This window comes from Oncorhynchus kisutch, linkage group LG7 (genome assembly GCF_002021735.2).
Source record: "Oncorhynchus kisutch isolate 150728-3 linkage group LG7, Okis_V2, whole genome shotgun sequence".
Taxonomy (NCBI): domain Eukaryota; kingdom Metazoa; phylum Chordata; class Actinopteri; order Salmoniformes; family Salmonidae; genus Oncorhynchus; species Oncorhynchus kisutch.
Genome location: NC_034180.2, coordinates 6,753,682 through 6,771,316, shown reverse-complemented (window position 1 = coordinate 6,771,316; position 17,635 = coordinate 6,753,682). Strand labels below are relative to the sequence as shown.

The following is a 17,635-nucleotide window of genomic DNA, read 5'->3' as shown; positions in this document are numbered from 1 at the left end:
ATTATTGTATGGCAAAATCACATGGTGTGTGTGTGTGTGTGTGTGTGTGCTGTCACCTAAAATAGCTGAAGAGTGTCAGTGCATGTGAATATCTATTGATCAGCTCTGGCACTGTCTTACAGATGGTTCTGTGTTAACACCACTTAAGACATTGCAATCTGAGGGGGCACAATCTGAGGGGGCACATCCAGTTGAGCGTAGTCTTTAGCCTGATGTTTGGACTGTTTGGTTCATGAAATAATATTGATTATTAAAATGTATTTATATTATCTTATGAAATCTTATCTTGTGAAATAACACATATTTATACAATAGTGCTTTGTTTCAGACAGCAAAAATATGCAAGCAACATTATAATTGGGATGACACTGAAAATAAGGATTACATAAATAATTACCCAGCTGCTGGGTCAATCCCCCAATCTAATGTTCTGTGTTTATGTCCAATCCAACACACTGGGTTGTTTAACCCAGCAAAATAGTCTAATTTACCTAGCAGTTGGGTCAAGCACTCAACCCAAGGCGCTGGGTTAGATGCACAACTCAAACCCGCTGGGTTGAATTAACCCAATGCTGTTTTTGGCCAATATTGACCCAGCGCCGGGATGTCGAAATGACTCAAATTTGGGTTCCAGCCGTGTATTTAATCTGCGCATGTGGTAGCACCAGCCGAGTGAGCCACCGTCTTTAGCGCGAATTAAATGCGTCGGAAACAACGGAATGTATAAGTCTTACAAGTAGTTTTCACATACAAACGTTATATGTCCGAACTCGGAATCAAATATGCCTCCCAAAAATAAAGTTTGCTGTGGTAGAACGTTTACTTTGATCGCCGATTTTCTGTACATCAGAGTGCCATCAGGTAGCCTAATTTCAGATGCGTCCATGTAAACAGCATTATTAGGGACATCGTTCTTCTCGTTTTAATCGAACTATATTAATCTGATTGTCCGCAATAATCGTATTATTGTGTGCATTGAACCGCACACATTGACCTGATGGCCTCTAAAGCAGTGTTTGGCCACCCACTCAGTTTCCAGTGACCGATTCTGCCACATCCCAGGGAAAGAAGAGAGCAGAACCACACCTCCAAATCCTTAGTGATTGGCAAGTTGTGTGCAAAAAAATTTTTCCCCCACTTTGAATCCCTGATCTTCAATGTGTATTGATCCCTACTAACCAGCTTGGTAAGAGCTAGGCTTGTACTAGCTGTGCTGATGAACATTAACGTGTTTTCTCTGCATCAGGTCTCACTGAGATTGGATTCCCAAAGAGACATGCTATTCAAATCAAATGTATTTATAAAGCCCTTCTTACATCAGCTGATATCTCAAAGTGCTGTACAGAAACCCAGCCTAAAACCCCAAACAGCAAGCAATGCAGGTGTAGAAGCACGGTGGCTATTCATCTGCCCATGATTGCATTATCTTAGTGTAAGTCGATCCAATTGATATAGTACTGCTTCTAATAATATAATATACGCTTGTAAAGAAAATCAAATCCTTTTAACTAACCTTTTTTTCAGATGCAAAGCCCTTGTGTCCTGATTCAACAGAACTCCCTTGGTGAGTCATGTAAAGTTTCTCCCCCTTCTCTCTTGCGTATTCTCCCTGTCGCTCACTCAATACACAGTCAGTGTATGAAAAGTCAGCAAACTCAAAAGGTTGATGGTCCTCTGGAAGTCCTAAAATATGTCCACGACCGCCGTATTGGTGGAGGACACAAAATATGTACAGTGCCTTCAGAAAGTATTTATACCCCATGACTTATTCCACATGCTGTTGTGTTACAGCCTGAATTCAAAATGGTTAAAAAATAATGTTTCTCACTAATCTACACAAAATAACCCATAATGACAAAGTCAAAGCATGTTCTTAGAAATGCTCTCTAATTTATTGAAAATGAAATACAGAAATATCTCATTTACATAAGTATTCACCCCCCCTGAGTCAACACTTTGTAGAAGCACCTGTTGGCAGCGAGTCTTTGAGGTTTCCACACTGGATTGTGAAACATTTGCCCAATATTCATTTCCAAAATCATCAAGCTCTCTCAAATTGGTTGTTGATCATTGCTAGACAACCATTTTCAGGTCTTGCCATAGATTTTCAAGCAGATTGTAGTCAAAACTGTAACTCGTCCACTCAGGAACATTCACTGTCTTCTTGGTAAGCAACTCCAGTGTAGATTTGGCCTTGTGTTTTAGGTTATTGTCTTGCTGAAAGGTGAATAAATCTCCCAGTGTCTGGTGGAAAATAGACTGAACCAGGGTTTCCTCTAGGATTTTGTCTGTGCTTAGCTCACTTCCATTATTTTTTTAAATCCTGAACTCCCCAGTCCTTAACAATTACAAGCATTACCCATAACATGATGCAGCCACCACTATACTTGAAAATATGGAAAGTGGTACTCAGTAATGTGTTATATTGGATTTGCCCCAAACATAACACAGTATTACTTTAGTGCCTTGTTGCAAACAGGATGCATGTTTGAATATTTGCATTCTGTACAGGCTTCCTTCTTTTCACTCTAACTAGGTTAGTATTGTGGAGTAACTACAATGCTTTTCATCCATCCTCTTTTTACTCCTATCACAGCCATTCAATTCTGTAACTGTTTTAAAGTCACTATTGGCCTCATGGTGAAATCCATGCATGTATCTTTTTAGTGACTGGGTGTATTGATACACCATCCAAAGTGTAATTAATAACATCACTATGTTCAAAGGGATATTCAATGTCTGCTTTTTTATTTATCCTTTTTTTTTTGTTATCTACCAATATGCACCTTCCCTGGTTTATCTGGTTGAAAATTCACTGCTCGACTGAGGGACCATATTATCTGTATGTGTGTGATACAGAGATGAGGTAGTCATTAAAAAATAATGTTAAAGACGACTATTGCACACAGAGTGAGTCCATGCAACCCATTATGTGACTTAGTATGCACATTTTTACTCCTGAACTTATGTAGGCTTGCCGTTACAAAGGGGTTGAATATTATTGACTCAAGACATTACATTTTTTATTACATTCATTTATTACATTTACACAAAAATATAAATCCTCTTTGACATTATGGGGTATTGTGTGTAGGCCAGTGACAAAAAAATATATTTTAAATTCAGGCAGTAACAGAACAAAATGTGGAAAAAGTCAAGGGGTGTGATTACTTTCTGAAGGCACTGTGAATGGCTCCTAGCCTCCCATTCATAGGCTACTTTCTGTCCCTGTATTGGTTATAAAGCGCTGTCTGGTGTATGCAGAAAAGGGTGAGATCAAATGTGATGTATACTAAAAAGAGATTCAATGAAAGTCAGAATGAAGAAAGTCAGAAGGTCAGAATGAAGTCCCATTTTGTGTTAACTAAATAAAACACGTTTCAAAAACACCATATGAAAACCACACATACACGTCTCAGCAAAACATCTGCATGAACTTGATAAACTGCATTAATTTTCTCATCAAAAGTCTTGAATATAATTAAGTAGTTGAATGGAAGTAATGAAACAGGCATTTGTGAACATCAAATAGCCTACACAGTACAAACACAATATATATCACACAATGTCTGGATGCAATATTCTACACAGGAATATTAAACAATCTGAAATCATTTACTCTCGTTATTCCACATGAATCTGTGGATCTTTTCTGCTGACAACAATGAAAATGAATATTGTCTTTAATGCAGGGTTTGATCTAAACATCAGAAGCTATCAAGTGGAATGGTTACTTTCTATGCTATACAGTGGAATGTTTTTTCTGCTGGTGTATCCTGAGGTATCTCCTCTCTGAGAACCTCTTCCCGCAGTGCGTACAGGCAAAGGGCCTCTCTCCTGTGTGGACCTTCAGGTGCCTCTTCAGGTTCGACGAGTGTGAGAAACTGGCCCGGCACAGGTGGCAGCTGAACGGTTTCTCCCCTGTGTGGACCCTGTGATGCCTCTTCAGGTCACCAGCCTGGGCGAAGCACATGTGACACTGGGTACAGCTAAAGGGTTTCACCCCTGTGTGGACCCTCTGGTGGATCTCCACCTTCTGGAGGCAGCTGAAACTTTTGTTACAGAGCTTGCAGAGGAAAGGTTTATCTTTACTATTGCCTGATCTGGCTCCCCCTCCCTGAGTCTCGGCTCTCGCCCTGTCGTTTGAGTTCAATACCTGATCGGAAGGCCCCATCGACATGGACACTGGGTCGCGACGCCTGAGCTTGTGTAAAGGGGAGTGGGTCGAAACATATGGATTTGTCTCTAAATTTTCCCTGTAATCTAATAAATCTCTGCCTTGTGAGTGTCCTTCTCCTAAGTGAGTCTCGTCTACATTCCATGTCAGAGGAGCATCACCCTCCACTTTCACAGTCATCTCATCTACGACTATAACCTCCCCTTTCTTATCTAGGCACCCTTCAGAGTACACACTACTACTGTACTGGTTCCAGTCCCCTCTAGACAGATCGGTCTGTGTCTCTAAACCCAATGGCATGTTGCCAGGGTCCATCTCTATAGTGTAAGAACAAGACGGATCATTGCCAGTCTCTAACACGTCACCTGCGTCCCGATGGGAATGGACAGTCCTTGGGTTTGGATTACCATAAAGTAAATACTCTGAGCCGGGAGCAGGAGGACAGCCCAGTGGTCTCTCTGTGTCTAATCTGTGGTCAGATCCTGTGTGTAAAAGCCTGTGTGTTACAGTTAAAGTCTCTGTGTCTGTCTCTGACTTGAGGACGGCGTTTGGTTTTCCACTGAACTCCGTGATGCTGCATCGGGTCCTGGGCTGGGGTGAGGTGGCAATTATCTTTGTGGCTACAGCCTCTTCTCCAGTATGGATGTCTCTGCTGTGTCGTGGGTCCTCCTCTCCTTCAGTCCTCTCCTGCTTGACCAGAGACGATCCTCCATAACCTGCAGCCTTTGCATCTGCAGACTGACAAGAAGAGAGGAGGTTATTATCAGTACATGAGTTGGTTAACAATGTTGTCGTCACAAGCTCCCCTTTGGCAGATAAATAAGAATGTACATGTAAGCAAGTGAATAGCTGAGGGGAGCCTTTCTGAAATAAACAGGCCACATTCGATGTAGTGTAATTTTTTATGTTACACTATGACACTAACCTCTATCACAATAACATGCTGGGTTGAGGTTCCACTCCTCTCATCTACAGCTATGGGTTGGTCATCTCTCCACGAGACATGTTCTGCTGGCTTCACAAAGCTCCTGTGGCCTCCAGTGAGATGTCCTCCATCTAAGAGAGTGATTGGGGGGAAAGGGGTGGTTAAGTTAGCTACTGTCAATGCTCAATGATATATTGTACACTATTGACAGTCTACAATTGGCAAGGATGTAAGCAGGGCTGGACTAGCACATCTGGGGCCCCGGGGCACCTACAGTGGGGTCCGAAATTATTAACACCCTTGATAAATACTGAGCAATTTAAAAAAGGGGGAAATTATATACTTTTCTTACAATTGCTCAGAGAGAGGTTTTGTTTAACAAGTCATAAAAAAAATGTACACCAGTTTTCAATTCCTTTCAATACCCTACCTTGTGAGGATAACGGCGCATAGCCTTTTTCTAAAATGTTTTATGAATTGGAGAACACATTGAGAGGGATCATAGACCATTCCTCCATACAGAATACTTCCAGATCCTTGATATCCTTTGTCTGCGCTTATGGACTGCCAACTTAAATTCAAACCAAAGGTTTTCAATGGGTTTCAAGTCCGGAGACTGTGATGGAAAATGCAAAATGTTGATTTTATAATTCTTTGTGATTTCTTTGTGGATTTTGATGTGTTCTTTGGGTTATAGTCTTGCTGGAAGATTCACTTGCAGCCATGTTCGAGGCAACCAGGTTTTTGGCAAAAAAGTCCTGGTTATGGGTAAAGTTCATGATGCCATTGACCTTAACAAGGGCCTCAGGACCAGTGGAAGCAAAACTACCCCATAACATCAAAGACCCACCACCATATATTACAGTAGGTATGGGGTTATTTTCTGCTCCATGCATCCTCATTTCAACACCAAGCCCACCACTGGTGTGCCTGGCCAAAGAGCTCTATTTTCATGTCATCCAACATATGTAAACGCCTGGAGTTTGCTAAATGGCACTGGCACTTGGATTGGAACCGGTGCTTTGGTCAGATTACATGAAAATAGAGCTTGTGCATGCCGTTCGGTAATCCGGCTTTGGATATCAGGTAATAATTCTCATAAATTCTTGATATGCTATCGATTGATTGATTGATTATGTTCCATGCATCACATTATTTTAATTGAGTATGACAATAGGAAATTAAGTAAATCAAGAATCTGGTTAGAATATGATATTGTGTATACAAGAAATTTGTTCTTCATTGACCTGCCTGGTAAAATAAAAATGTTTTTCAAGATGGCTAAGTAATTAGGGGAAGTATGGCACACTATCCAAAAACTGACCAAGAACCAATTCTGGGCAGTGGTGTAAATTACTTAAGTAAAAATACTCAGGCAGACAGAATAATGGTACAATTCACGCACCTATCAATATAACGCAATGTCATTCCTGCTGCTTCTGATCTGGCAGACTCACTAAACCCAAATACTGAGTTTGTAAATTATGTCTGAGTGTTGTAGTTTGCCCTATCTGTCCGTAAAAAAATACAAATCATGCTCTCTGGTTCGCTTAATATAAGAAATACTATACATGAAATTCAAGTATGAATATTGAGTACCTTTTTCCATTACTGTACTTCATGGAAAACTATACTATATTTTGGTATTTGTTTCATTAGTCCATTGCTGATAAATGCAAAACATTTTGGGACTGTCAGCAATCAAGATTTCAAACTTGATTTCAAACACAGCCGGTATGATGCATTTTGCATTAAAAAAAAACAGATACTTTTAGACTTTTGCTCAAGCAGTATTTTACTTTAATTTGAATACTTTTCTATCGAGGTATCTTTACTTTTACTCAAGTATGACAATTGAGTAATTTTTCCACCATTGATTCTGGGCAAGATATCTAAACACATGCGCAGTGGAACCTAGCTAATTTCCAATACATTAGAAATTATTTCACTACAGAGGCAGCAAAACTGTACTTCAATGTTATGCTACTCCCCTACTTAACATACTGCTTGACAAGTTGGGCCCAAGCTTGCTGTAAAACATTAAAAACCCATTCAGTCTGTCTACAAACAGGCTCTCAAAGTGCTTGATAGACATCATCCCTGTTACATCCTCAGATCTGAGAAATGCTTGTGCAACACACCAACGCATGTCTTGTATTCAAGATCCTAACCGGCCTGGCCCCCCCTCAACTTAGTACTTTTGTGAAACAGAAAACTCAAACCCATGGTAGCAGCCACAAGGTCTCCCATGAGAAGTGACAGTATAGTTAGTTCCCTTAAGGAAAACACCTTTAGTCAAACTGCTTTCTCTGAGACCTTCCCATGTCTGGAACATACTGCCATCAGAAACAAATAACTGCACCATCACAAAAACATAGAGACATGGCTAAAAGACAATCAGACTTGTGAACACAATCCCTGGCTGTGTATTGCCGCTTTCCATATTATCTGTTGTCTGTAGCTTGTGAGGTGTGTAAACACTGTTTGTTGCTTTTATTTATTGTGGTTTGTTGCTTTTTGTGCTACGTGTGGCTTGTCCTGTGTTGCTTTGCATGTGCTCATTGCTAATTTCGTATCTGTATTATAATTAGCCGTCTGACCAAAACCGGCACTTTTACTGAAACGATTATTAATGTGCACTGTCTCTTTAAAATAATAAACTCGACATTCTGGAAAATGTACCTCTTGCCATTCCTCTGTATCGGTCGAGGATCTTGACACTACTGGGACGACTGTCGAGGACGCGCTTTCGCGTTGTCCTCTCGGAGCGCTCCCGTGCCACCTTCAGTTCTAGTAGCTGTAGTTTCCTCCGCATTGCTCTGTTTTCTTTTTGGCTTTTAGTTATTTCCAAACGAAACACTGCATAGTCGTCGTCTACGAGTTTACAGATCTCTGCCACGGCTGCATTTGCTAGCATCTCCATGATGGAGGCTATTTGAGTGTGAAAAAACATACAGTTAGCCATTGTTAGCGTTAACTATAAAATATCAACCAAGTCCTGTCTACAACGAGAATGAAATACTACCTGATGTAAGTATGTGATTATGTGCAGTTAAGATTCATTTTGATATCTAGGGTGTTAATAAACGGCTAGATAAATTAAAACCCAAACGTGGAAATTGTTCTTCCGTTTACACGGAAAAGAAAAGATCTCATTGGTTGGCGTCATAGCTCAAAGGGTGTGGTTAAATGAAAGGTTTGTGCGCTGTTCTTTGAAATACGGCACAGTTTATTAAATTATACATGAAATCTCCTATGTTCAGCAGTGTTGGGGAGTAACTAATTACATGTACTCACTAACACACGCATTTAGTGGCGTGTATTCATTCATGGATGGTGAAGTGGCGTGTATTCATAAATGGTTGTTGGTATTGTTTAGTTGTCACTGTATTACACTGTCACTGTATTAGACTAAGCATAGGTGATAAGATGATGCTGAAATGGTGCTGGAATAATGGAGGCTGCTCCTGTTTTCTTTGCGACTTGCGGTAACTCACTGCGGTCCTATATCAATAGTTGTTTATCAGTCCAAAAATGTCGGAAACATTACCTTGCTTGACCATGCTGTAGGTCATGTAACTGTTACATGCAATATTTTTTGTGACTTCACCCTACAGTTTTTGTAATGAAACAAATGTGTGGTTGAATTCATTCTGTTTTCTCATTGAAATTCAATTCAGCATTGAAAACAGGTGCAAGTTTAAGTTTGTTCCATCTGAGTGATTCTGACCACAAGTCAGAGACCACTGATGACACCAAACGCGTTTGATTGATCCAAAAGTACCAAAGTAATCATATTACGTTACTGAGTTTGGGTAATTGTAATGGAAATATTAAAAAGTTGTGTCCACATAACTGAGTATTTGACTAACCTTGTAAAACTGTCATATTATAATCTCCTGTTCTGATTATAGTTCTGTGTTACAAACCAGCTTGCTTCTGTGTCCTCATATAGATAAAAGGAGAACTGAAAGTCCTGCCCAAGAACAGGAAACTATTAAGATATGTGCTTATCACCCAATGCTTCCTAATTCGGACTGTGTAACTCTGTTATTCTCCTGAGCTCAGAAAAATAAAGAATCTTACTTTGACTTGGAATCCAGCAAATCCTTATTTTATAATATCCACCACATAATCCAAAAGTTACATTACTGAATACAAATATAATATAACTATAATATGTCAGCGCTAAAGAATGGTTCCCAGATATCCCAAGTGTACATCTAAACCACACTTCTAAGATTTCTCCCCATTGTGGACACTCCTATGTCTGATAAGGTTACTCAGGAAAGAGAAGCGCTTGTCATATAGTTTACACTTGAAGGGCCTCTCCTTAGTGTGAACGGAGTGCTTCTTCACATAGTTTGTCTCAGCGATGCGCTTTCCATGCATACGGCTTGTCAGCGTCCATCCTAATGCTCGGCCTTCCACGTTGTGACCCAATGACACCCCAGGAAGTAGAAGCAGGAGATACCACCAATGTGGTTAGTCCTTGAGCTCCCTCCTTGACCTCTAGCCATTGTGTGGGTGTTGTTGGCATTGTGTGCTATGTTATAGGCTAAGTACCTCTTGTGGTGAATGCCCATCCTGACCATGTCTGTATTGGTGGGGTAACCATGAGGTAACTGAGGAAGGCTAGACCCTGGTCTTCTATGAACCCAGTCACCAGGCATTAGACGAGACCCTGAAGGAGAAGACAGACTTCCTGTTAGACTCCCACCAGGGGAGTCTCCCACAACTCTCTGTGAAGGCTGCAGCCCAGGTTGACCTGCTCTGTTCATCATGGATACTGTGGTGTTTGTATCATAGGAACAGGAGGGTATATCTCTATCAGCCCCAGGTCCATCTCTATCAGCCCCAGGTCCTGCTTCATCCCTGCACTGAGAATGTGAAAAGAAGGGTCTGGGCTGCAGACTGGATCCCTGACTGGAACCTCTGTCTCGGTGATGACCACCAAAGCTGAGGTTGTTCAGTCCACCATGGACTGTAGACTTATAACAAAGATTGCACAGAAAAGCATAAAGGTTTACATAACCGATTTGCTGTACACACAAACATGACATGCTATAATAAAATGCTAACCACAGCCAAGCCCGTCTCTTAGCACTGATTCAAGTACCTAATAATATGGAGCCATTTGAGTTTGTTATAAGTATCTTGACTCAATGGTACAAAAACAACAAAGTCAGTCAGCACAGATTACATTTTGTATTTAATTTCAAGATAAAAGAAATATATAAAAAAATAGAAGAAACCCGCACACTGCTCTTGCTAGTATCACTGCTCTTTATTAAGCTTTAAGTATCGGCCTCAAGGCCTTCATCAGAGATTTGAGTGTTTACAACCTGCACCCTTACGTAGACACTGCTCCACCAATGCATCGAATGGGTATTGGAGTCGAGGGAAAATAAGCAAGTGTTACCAAATATAACAATGTGCATTTCATAAGTATTATAAAGTGTGTACATAAAACGTATTAAACAAGACTAAAACCACAATGACTACATGACCTATCAAGTTTACATTTAAAACCACATACATGGGCATTTCATTATTAAGACCTTTAGGGAATAATGTCTGGAGGGTGAAAATCCCAAAACATTATTTTTTGCTCAGAGTATTATTTATATCACCTCCCGTATGATATCTTGACTTTTTCTATGCCACAAAATCTAAAAAGGTAGAAATGTCATTAAAATGTACTGCGACTGGATAATCCAGGTTGTTACTCCTGATAGAACTTTTACATTCACTAATTCTCTTTGAGAGAACGAGAGGTTTTACCTACATAACACAGCCCACATGGACATTTAATTATAGATAACATGGGTGGTGGAGCGCGTAATAATGTAATTTATTTGGACCCGTTTTTTTGTACGTGGATGGCAGAAATATTCAAACTTCATATAACCTCTGCATTTATAACTACCATACAGAAGAGGGAGTAAAATAACTTGGCTCATGTTCTATTGTGGCTGGCAGTTGGCATGGACCAATCTGTCACGTAAATTGCGACCTCCTATACACAATAAGTGGTGGGTTCTTAAATTCAGCTGGCAGAGCTGGGTCTGATGTTAAAACATGCCAATTTCAACAAAATGGTCATACACTCAACGTAAAGTACGGTACTTTTATTGCACAAAACAATACATGATCACGTAGAAAAACGTCTCACTATGGTAACACTTTACATTTTCTGTAAATCTGATACCCTCACTTTGATTAAATGGATTTTAGAATACTTGGTAAAAAAGGGTTAACATTACATTACACACAGCTTCACTACTTCCTGTCAAGTAAAGATGATTTAAGGCATTATCACAGATATGTCATCATATTAGGCAAGAATTAAGAGTAGGCAAAGTGATCGTGTCAGGTGAAAATTATATCAAAAGTTTTACCATTGCAACATTTGATGTAGTCACGTTCACCGTAGTTGTCTGAAGCATGATGTAATGTTCACAGCTGGCGATGCCTCATCGCGATTGGTTATTCCCCATCATTTGCAACAATGTCTATGAGCGTCACTAGCTTTCCTTTGCGTTACCTCAAACTGTCGTGATAATCAGCTGATATAAACTTTTAAGAGTTGATTTTACTCCTGGCACAGTTTGTCTGAGCAGTGTCTTAACATCATCCTATAACCAACTCTGAGGTGAATTTTTCTTCATCTTCTTCTTAAAACAAGGTTTAACAGGATTCCTAGGACCTTTTCTGAGATGATTTGTGGATACAGGCCCTGATTGGCTGATAGAATCGTCAACAACAACAAAAAGGCACATGGTATTCAACCTGTCAGTTGGAGCTGGACCCTGAAAGCCTGTCAGTTGGAGCTGGACCCTGAAAGCCTGTCAGTTGGAGCTGGACCCTGAAAGCCTGTCAGTTGGAGCTGGACCCTGAAAGCCTGTCAGTTGGAGCTGGACCCTGAAAGCCTGTCAGTTGGAGCTGGACCCCGAAAGCCTGTCAGTTGGAGCTGGACCCCGAAAGCCTGTCAGTTGGAGCTGGACCCCGAAAGCCTGTCATTTGGAGCTGGACCCCGAAAGCCTGTCAGTTGGAGCTGGACCCCGAAAGCCTGTCAGTTGGATCTGAAGCTGGACCCCAAAAGCCTGTCAGTTGGATCTGAAGCTGGACCCCGAAAGTGACAAACTTCCACAAGTGTGTAGGCTACTTTGTTTTGTCATCAAAACAAAAAAAGGCATACATAATTTGTTAAATCATTCTTGTACTGTTTTCAATAGGTCTCAAGAAGATGCAGGGCGAGAGGGGTATACTACGAAGCAAGCTAGATCTACTCACAGTTTTCTAAAGTTAGCTAGCTTCACTTCGCATCCAATTCAAGCTCGTTCATCTGTACTATGACATTGGATATTGCTCATCTGCCTGCCGCTAACTCTAGCAGGTTTGTAACTGCACGTGCATGTTGCTCATGGCTACTCCAACGCTAAACTCTTTATTTAGACAATGCTGAAACATCAATCCTTGGGGAAGTCTCTGCCTAATTTTCATTTAGTGCCGAAATCAAAATTAAAGCAAAGTTATCTTGCCAATTCAATAGGCTAGAGTGTGAAATAGGCTTTTAGAAGTGCTGTCTTTATTTTATTATTTTGGTGTGCTTATCAATGCACAAGCATATTTTCCCCCACTCCTATCGATACAATAATTGTATTAAGTCATACAAAAGTTACTGTGCGTAAAGTTTCAAATACATTTGATGTGATTATGTATTTTAACATTACTATATTTTAACACATTTGATTAATACAATATTTAAATGAGTTTTCCTGTGAAGTTGATGATGACGAAATCTTTGTGAAAGGGAGGGATTCTGATTTCATTGGTCCTCAACTCGCGGCTCAGACACCTCATTCAAGATAAATGTAGTTCGTTTGCCGATAGTGATGGAATTTAGCTTTACGAGTGTTTTAACGATGCATCTTTCCGAATAATGTAACATCCGTTTCCCAAAACACCCCGCAGAGAGAATGGTCGCTAAGTGCATCGTTGGAGCATGTGTCGATACTGATTGGGCGGAAAGAAATTAAGCGCTGTGCTCGGATCAGCTTTCTCAATTCATATCTTACTTTAACATTAAGACTATTTCGCAATACTGATGACGGATCAGCTCCTAGAGAAATTTGACCACCTACGGCTGCAAATATTGACGCTGCTTTTCTAATGCTTACCCAATCAAAATGCATTAAATCGCCGATTTGGCGCACGTTAGCAAATAGCAAAATAGAACAATTGATTGCATGTATAGCCCTATAGCCTGCTTTTTTTTATGCAGTCATCTCGGATTTGATTTGAATCATTTTTATACGTCGCTTGTTTGTATAAATTGCAAAGACATTGGCAACTTTGTAATAGTAGTCAACTTTTGTCACAGAGCTACACCACGTGATTCTATGTTTAGCTGAGATTTTCTGTGTATAAAGCGAAGCGGGAGGGCAAAAAAGCATCGAAGGACGCACTTAGTTATTCTATAGACCACTCGTAGAACAGCCACGTAATGACTCGGGACGTCGGGTTTGAAATGAAAGCTTATTTTAGTAATACAACTTGTTCACGTTACATTTAACAACTTTAGATTCTACAAAACAATAACATTAAGTTGCTATCGAAAATCAGGATAATCACATAACTGGCGCGTTCTCTCGCTACCTCCTGTCGCAAGGCATTCTGGAACTTGTAGTCAATGGCGTAATCCAATACAACACATATGTATGTGGTTCTCTCAATCTCCAACACACGAATTCTAATACAATTACATATGTAAATAACTCTTAACGAAAATATCTGTAGATAAAGCTCAATCAATTAAGTGTAAACATTAACTCTGTAATCCATTAAAGTTACAAATTGGTCTAAGATCTAAGACGTTAGATTACAATCATTTTGAAATGCAACGTTAATAACGATGGTTTTGGAAACAGCGCGGAGATTTACCGGGTCGCCTACGAAGGTTCTAACGATGCACTTAGCCTTAAGATGCTCTTGGAAAACCAGACCAGGGTTCGTTCTGAAGGATTCATTACCATAGAAATGTACCTGGCTAAAAGCTAAGCCATTTTCGTTGTACATATTATTCCGAGTTGACCAAAGTTACCTCGCTAACTCCTCAAACTACATTTGTAGTAGTATAGCGCTCTGAGCAGCCTGTTTGTATGGTGGACCAAACTGGCCTATAGGCTTTAGTTTTTGAGATGCCCCATACCCGAGGTGGAGCAAAATACAACCATGTCTTCCATCTCCCATGTATGAAATGTTCTATCCTACACAGTACACACACAATATGAAATACTTTTTAGGTTTATGACAAAATGTCTGGATGCAATATTCTATCCAGGAATATCCAACACTGAAATCTGTTACTCTCATTATTCCAAATGTATCGTTGGACATTTTCTGCTGACAACAATGAAAATGAATCTTTGTCTTTAAAGGGTAGGAAGCATGAGTTTACTCAAAGTAACAACGTAGTGTGGTCACATTTAGTCATGGTGTGGTTACCTATAACTCCAAAAATAGTTATGTTTTGAAATATTTACGATTATTTTCAGATATCTTTCGGAGCAAACCCAAAATGCACTATTGTCAGCGTCATATGGAAAACCGGCGCTACCTAGCCAGCTCAATCTGGCTAACATTAAATTCAATACCAAGTGTTGGCGAGCTCTATGTACATCCACAAAGAAGTAACTATATAAATTCATGCGGAAAAACTGCATATCCTCTTCTCCTGTGCGTGGTAGTCGAGCGTTTGTAGTAGTTTTCCATCGTCCGTAGCTAGTGCAGTAATACCTACAAGGACTGGGTTACGAGTCATTTGTGACCCAAAAACGAGAAGCTAGCTTTGAAATGGGATCGGTTTGTCCGGTTGAAGCGAGCACTTCTAATGTATGCGGTGCTCATTTCACCCCGGAGGACTTCAAAGGCTTAGTTTAAGCAGTGGAATGCAAGATTCGGAATGAGACGGAAACCAGGTGCTGTGCCGAGTGTGAATGTGAAGCCTGCAATCTGTTTCCTACCGACCTACCAGTACATCGCAAGTGTCAGCAGTGATGGAGATAAACCGGCTATTCAATGTGGATTTACCACACTAAATCACTATTGGATTAGCTGACTCTCCCTCTAAAGGCCTCTCCTTGGCTCTTCTTTGGTAGCTAACTCAACCGTAAATCGGTAAATTTAATCTCTCTCTAATTTATATCTGCTTGATTTTATGTGAATTCCTGCCTATGCTAGACTAGTTGTTCTTACTACTTAGCTATGTAGACCGTGGTGGTTTGCAAGCTATGGCTAGTTATCTGGCTAGGCTAGCTAGCAGGCTAAAATAACCAACTTTAGCTGGCTGGCTAACATACCTGCATATCAGTGGAGGCTTGTGACTTGAAAAATTGAGGAGGATGGGAGAACCACGGTATAGACGTGGAACGCACAGAGACATCAAAGCTATTTTATTTGTATTTTTTTAAATGTCAGACTTTTAACCTGTTATGTTCTAATTCTCAGAGTAAAAAACTCAATGGACATTTATGAAAGCTTAACCAAGTTAATTCTGCTCAAAGGGTCAATACAGCTGAATTCCGACAAAAACTTTTTCAACCACCACAAGTATATATGCCCTTGCCCTCCAAATACACCTCCTCTGTTTTCAATCAGGATCTCAGCGATTGGAAAGCTGCCCGCGCGGTCATCCCCCTCTTCAAAGGCGGTGACACCATAGACCCAAACAGTTACAGACCTATATCCATCCATCCTGCCCTGCCGATCTAAAGTCTTCAAAAGACAAGTTAATAAACAGATCACTGACCATTTTGAATCCCACTGTACCTTCTCCGCTTTGCAATCCGGCTTCCGAGCCAGTCACGGGTGCACCTCAGCCACGCTCAAGGTACTAAACGATATCATAACCGCCATCAATAAAAGACAGTACTGTGCAGCCGTCTTCATCGACCTGGCCAAGGCTTTCGACTCTGTCAATCACCGTATTCTTATCGGCAGACTCGATAGCCTTGGTTTTTCTAGTGACTGCCTCGCCTGGTTCACCAACTACTTTGCAGACAGAGTTCAGTGTGTCAAATCGGAGGGCATGTTGTCCAGACCCCTGGCAGTCTCTATGGGGGTACCACAGGGTTCAATTCTCGGGCCGACTCTTTTCTCTGTATATATCAATGATGTCGCTCTTGCTGCGGGCGATTCCCTGATCCACCTCTAAGCAGACGACACCATTCTGTATACTTCTGGCCCTTTCTTGGACACTGTGCTAACTAACCTCCAAACAAGCTTCAATGCCACACAACACTCCTTCCGTGGTCTTCAAATGCTCTTAAACGCAAGTAAAACCAAATGCATGCTTTTCAACCGTTCGCTGCCCGCACCCGCCCGCCCGACTAGCATCACCACCCTTGTTTCGACCTAGAATATGTGGACAACTATAAATACCTAGGTGTCTGGCTAGACTGTAAACTCTCCTTCCAGACTCATATTAAACATCTCCAATCCAAAATCAAATCTAGAATCGGCTTTCTATTTCGCAACAAAGCCTCCTTCACTAACACCGTCAAACTTATCCTAGTAAAACTGACTATCCTACCGATCCTCGACTTCGGGGATGTCATCTACAAAATAGCTTCCAACACTCTACTCAGCAAACTGGATGCAGTTTATCACAGTGCCATCCGTTTAGTTACCAAATCACCTGATACCACCCACCACTGCGACCTGTCTGCTCTAGTCGGCTGGCCCTCGCTACATATTAGTCGCCAGACCCACTGGCTCCAGGTCATCTATAAGTCTATGCTAGGTAAAGCTCCGCCTTATCTCAGTTCCCTGGTCACGATAACAACACCCACCTGTAGCACACGTTCCAGCAGGTATATCTCACGGATTTAAAAAAAAAAAAGTCTCTTTCACTCCTTAGATACTATACTTCTGAGTATAACAATGTTCCAAGTTTAACCCAGAATCTTACAAACCTAAAGCATGTAATTAAGAAATGTATAGTACAATCACAGCAGTGATTGAAAGAGGGTATAAGGCATGAGTTGAGGTGTTCAGAGGCTTGACTTCAGTGCAGGACAGGGGTTGAGGTGTTCACAGGCTTCAGTGCAGGCCCGGCTCATCATGGATGGATGGTGTTGGAGAATAGCTCAACTCTTCCACTGAGGGCAGGACAGGATTTGACGAGGAAGACAAAAAAACAATAACACTACACAGTTAAACAAAAGAGCTAATGAGTTAGTCCAAGCCAGGAGTAAAATCATTGATGTGTAATAATGGGATTGTGCTCGTATGTGAGTGACTCTACATACAGTAATGAGAAAGTTGATAGGGGTACTCACAGTGCTTGGAGAGGAAACATTCAATGTACCAGTGGATGAGGATGAGAATGAGATATGTGGCTTCAGTTCATGTCAGGAGTTGACAATGGTAGTCACTTCTTAAATCAGGTAACAGGAGGGGACTTCGATGTAAATACAAATAGCAGATACATTCCATTACAGCTGCGCCATCTTAGGTTTGGGCAACAA

The 17,635-nt window shown here is 40.9% G+C and overlaps 1 protein-coding gene and 1 long non-coding RNA gene across 2 annotated transcripts; one reads left to right on the top strand and one right to left on the bottom strand.

The window, feature by feature from the left end:
- Positions 1–2,743: 2,743 nt before the first annotated feature.
- Positions 2,744–8,239, bottom strand: LOC116374617 (zinc finger protein 34-like). Its single transcript, XM_031828203.1, has 3 exons — positions 7,785–8,239; positions 5,103–5,233; positions 2,744–4,915 (listed from the first exon to the last, which is right to left on the bottom strand). Exons 1-3 carry the CDS (start codon positions 8,065–8,067, stop codon positions 3,743–3,745), a joined length of 1,587 nt encoding a protein of 528 aa, XP_031684063.1. The 5' UTR covers positions 8,068–8,239; the 3' UTR covers positions 2,744–3,742.
- Positions 7,848–15,931, top strand: LOC116374625 (uncharacterized). The gene is made up of 3 exons (XR_004210517.1): positions 7,848–8,132; positions 11,791–12,257; positions 12,341–15,931. It is a non-coding gene; the product is annotated as an uncharacterized LOC116374625 (long non-coding RNA).
- The last annotated feature ends 1,704 nt before the right edge of the window (positions 15,932–17,635 follow it).